The 2,299-nt window shown below is 39.7% G+C and overlaps 1 protein-coding gene across 1 annotated transcript; it reads right to left on the bottom strand.

Annotated features, from left to right (window-relative positions):
• Positions 1-758: 758 nt before the first annotated feature.
• LOC110864737 (PLAT domain-containing protein 3) lies at positions 759-1,634 on the bottom strand. The gene is made up of 2 exons (XM_022113863.2): positions 1,488-1,634; positions 759-1,407 (listed from the first exon to the last, which is right to left on the bottom strand). The coding sequence occupies exons 1-2, from the start codon at positions 1,557-1,559 to the stop codon at positions 949-951; spliced, it is 531 nt and encodes a 176-aa protein (XP_021969555.1). The 5' UTR covers positions 1,560-1,634; the 3' UTR covers positions 759-948.
• Positions 1,635-2,299: the final 665 nt, after the last annotated feature.

The raw sequence follows: 2,299 nt of genomic DNA, 5'->3' as shown, positions 1-2,299 counted from the left end.
TTTTTCTGGAGTGAGTCGGTCAAATCTAACACGTTTTCATGTTTATTTTTTATGTACACTTTTAATTAGTCTATGTTTTAACATAATTTTTTTTTTTCAAAACACCTTGACAACACATGGGACAATTTAAAAACAATAAAGAAACATTGATAGCATAACCATACAAGTAATCGCCTACTAGGACCCGTCCAAAGCATTTAACATCATTCAATGTATAAAACAAATACCTTGAGGGGTAGACAGATGGATGAGCACTAATTTTTCATCAATGGCAACTTTTGACCAAAATCTTCATTTCCTTTTGGTCGGTAGGTAAGGGCCGGTTTCATTATTAAAATAGAAAAGTGTGAAAAATACGTGTGACATATATTTAAATGGTTATTACTATCAAAACTTTGTTTGTAACATCTCACGTTGCTTGTGAAGGGAAACGAATGTTTTTTATAAGGGGCTTGACATCTTTATAATCATGACATGTTTTAAATTCGTAAGGTAAGGATGGTTTATTCCGGCTAAAGTGGACAATATCATGGTGCTGTTACGGTGGACTGTTACAGATGGCATCAGAGCCAGGGACTGGTGTGCCAGCGAGGACACTAGCCCCGTAAGGAGGGTGAATTGTAACATCCTACATTGGTTATGAAGAGGAACGAAGGCTTCCTTATAAAGATACCTTCACTATGATGATACGTTTTAAATCCGTGAGGAGATGGTATTTCGTTCCGCCCAAAGTGGATAATATCATGATACAATAATGCTGGTTGTTACATCCATAAATAAAATCATTTTAACTAGAAAAAAAATGTACAAAAGCCACTTTTACCAATGAGGCAATAGCATTTTATATTTTGCTCCCAAACAAACACGCACATGCAAAGTGAATGATTTTATTGTGGGAATCACGAGCTCAAAAATTACAAAACAGACCCTGAATGAACCAAGCATATCTCACACATCAGAAACCGATGAAGAAATCCGGTGACCGGAGACAGCAGCATCGGATCCACAGTAGTTCCTGATGGCAGTAAGCTCATAAGGCGACGTATCGGTAGCAAGCCACTGTTCGACTGTAAACGTCTGTTGTGCGCAAGGGATGTGAGCACCGGTAGTGGTGACCTCGATGTAGTTGCAGTACCAACCGTGGTGAGCTCCGGTGCCGTCGGAGGTAATGTTCATTTCACAGGGTGGTCCGGTCAAACAAGGACCTCTGCCACTGAAAATGTCCAAATTGCCCCTCTCGAAATAGTCATACCCGGGGCCCATCAGACCGCCCCAGGCTTCTAGATTATTGATCCTTATACCGTACCCGCCGGCGTCGTATAGCGTCAACGTCATATTGGAATCGGTGCCGGCTTTTATGATGGATCCTGTTCGAACATATACGGTGTATACACAATCCGGATCAGCCTGCATTATTTTATTTTGTATTTATATTAATATTAATAGTAACTTTGATTATAATGATGGAAGGAAGGTGAAGAGCTTACGGATCTGACGCCGGCGGCGATGAAGACGACGGAGACGAGAGTGAAAAGGAGACTGTTGACTTTTGGGGCCATGGCGATTGTAGATCTGTGATGATAGTGAGGGATATATATAGATGAAGAAGAGGATGTGATTCATGATTGAGGTCCCTGAGCAGTGGCAAAGCTTGAGATTTCCAACTAATGGGTCAAAAACGTATGTATCTAAAAAAAAATTATAAAACCGAGGGGGTCGAAAATGTATATACCAAAAAAAATTTATACGAAAACTACATACTGGGCACTATTGAGCAAAAAGTTCGGAAGGGGGAATTATAAAACCGGCGGGTCGAATACGTATATGCCCCAAAAAAATTTATACAAGAATTATATACCGGCGTTATTGAGCGAAAAGTTTAAGGGAAGGGTAGGGCCCCGCTATTATGCCGCACCCCTGTCCTTGAGAATCACGTGATATAGCCATAAGTCGGATGGCCCCGAAAATATCTTTTTTATAAAACAACCAGAACGTGCTTGACACTCGCTTAGTGCCGGTTCGATTAGAAAATAGTTAAGTAGTCGGGGGTTTTCATTGTATTATTTTGTATGATTTAGTAATTGGGTGAACTTTCTGATGTATTGGTTTTCAGCATCTTGTTGTTGTTACTTGAGTTTGGTGATCAATAAAAATAACGTTAAAACAGGGAGTTGGTTAATCATATATCATGTGGTGGCGTTCATAGCCGAAAGACAAAAGAGTATATACATTAATTAGTTTTTGTCCCGGTTGTTGAGTGTTATGTGTCTTGTGTCTAATGCTTGATGCAAAACTACTA

This window comes from Helianthus annuus, chromosome 6 (genome assembly GCF_002127325.2).
Source record: "Helianthus annuus cultivar XRQ/B chromosome 6, HanXRQr2.0-SUNRISE, whole genome shotgun sequence".
Taxonomy (NCBI): Eukaryota; Viridiplantae; Streptophyta; class Magnoliopsida; order Asterales; family Asteraceae; genus Helianthus; species Helianthus annuus.
Note: the sequence above shows the minus strand (reverse complement) of the source record. Positions and strands in the feature narration are given on the sequence as shown.